The sequence below is a fragment of the Elephantulus edwardii genome, unplaced genomic scaffold (genome assembly GCF_000299155.1).
Source record: "Elephantulus edwardii isolate Elephantulus edwardi_28Jun2011 unplaced genomic scaffold, EleEdw1.0 scaffold00039, whole genome shotgun sequence".
Classification (NCBI taxonomy): domain Eukaryota; kingdom Metazoa; phylum Chordata; class Mammalia; order Macroscelidea; family Macroscelididae; genus Elephantulus; species Elephantulus edwardii.
In genome coordinates this window covers 3762197-3763893 of record NW_006399789.1, presented here as the reverse complement: position 1 = coordinate 3763893, position 1697 = coordinate 3762197, and the positions used below count along the sequence as shown (strand labels likewise).

Below are 1697 nucleotides of genomic sequence, written 5' to 3'. Positions count from 1 at the left end.
AAGAAGGATCCTGTGTGATTTACAGCTTAGGAAATTTAATAGAGGGTCACCTATGTAGTCGGCTCTGTCTCAATATGAAGGAGGTTGTTTTTTTTTTTTGTTTTGTTTTGTTTTTAGTGTATTCTCTGTCTCCCTTTTGCTTTTGAACCTTAAAAAAAATTATGGGGTAAAGGGGACAGAAGAAAAAAAGATCAAAACAGCAGGACTGCTGGGGAAATCCATAATTTTTTTTCAACGAAGTGCTTTAATCAAACCTAAACTTTGTTTTTAACAACTTAATTTCAGTACAGTTTTTGCAGCTAGAGAAAAGGAACTATGGCTTCTGCTTCAAATTTGACTAAGACTAAAAATAGATCATCAAGGTTAAGCATGGAAGAAGTGGCCCAGCTTCTTCCTCCCTGTCCATTTTGCCTGAGCTTGAATGAGAAGGAGGTGGCTCACACAATCAGTGAGAACAGCAACTGGCTGGATGTCTGTGTGCTCTGAGCCAATTATGGTATTTTTGTGGGAAAGTTTCCAATTCTTCAGTCTCAGTGTTAAGAGAGGTGGGAGGCAGCTTGTGTGAATGTCTGTCTGCAGGGTACATGCACATTGACTTGGATCCAATATGGCACAACAGCAGCGTGTTATTCAAGAAAATAATGACCTCCATTTTCTTGTACTCAAACCTAATGCTTATTTCTCCTTGCTGCTTTTAAAAAAATTGCACACACACACACATTCAAGGGAGAAAAAGGCAAAAGTCAAGGTCACTAGAATGTTTTGAGATCTGTCAACCCTCTTTCCTGAGGCATATCAGAAGTGAAATTAAGCTAAGTTTAAATAGGTGACACAAATCTCAATACTTTTTTTCACAACTGCACTGTCTTTCACATAATTATCATCATCATCATCATCATCATCATTTCCCCGTTTTCTCTTATCCAAGTGGCCACTGAATCCACTTGCCCCAAAGCATCTGCTCATTCATTTATTAATCTTTCTGTCATGCAAGGCATTGAAAATACAATGATGAATAAGACAGATATAGTTTTTACCATCATTCAGCTTGTAGTCTAGCAAGAACCCAGACAAATAAAAATGTGACTTCAGTGATGAGTGTTCTAGTTATTCTGGTGGAAAATGTACAGAGAGCACCCAGGGATAAACCTAGATTTGAACTGTCAGGGGAGACTTCTTAGAGTACTGATGGTTTAGCTGAGACTTTAAGATTCAGGAAAACATAGTGCTTTCAACAGCTTTCATTCAACAATATTTATCGAACAGTTAGGATTTATGCTAGATTCTTCAGAGTCAGGTAGAAAGAGAGACACCAAGCCTGTTTTCATTCTTAGAGGAGGCCAGAATGAGGCAGAAAATAGACATTTAAAAAATATATAGGCACACACAAATAGGTAGATAATATACCTATCAATGTGGCCCTTTAAAGGCCACTTTCCCCTGCTATATATTGGGAGATTAAAAGGATCACGTCTTTCCTACTAAATGGTTTAACAGGGTATCCAAGGCTCCTTCTTGCTGCGCCAAGCTCTGCTCTGGACTTTGGGACTAGTGGTTGCCCAGAATTAATGGGTTGTCTTCTCATTAACTTATTTTATAAGAGACACAAACGCAGGTTATATACCTGGATTTCACCTGATGGTATGCACAGGAATCAGATCGATTACATCTGTGGAAGGAACCGCTGGAGAAGCTCA

At 38.7% G+C, this 1697-nt stretch overlaps 1 protein-coding gene across 1 annotated transcript in view; it reads left to right on the top strand.

The window, feature by feature from the left end:
- The first annotated feature begins 369 nt into the window (after positions 1-369).
- The window catches only part of HECA (headcase homolog (Drosophila)), a 72757-nt gene continuing 71429 nt past the window's right edge, over positions 370-1697 (top strand). Inside the window, exon 1 of the mRNA XM_006885000.1 lies at positions 370-448. Coding sequence (XP_006885062.1) covers positions 370-448 — 79 coding nt within the window. The remainder of the gene's footprint in view (positions 449-1697) is intronic.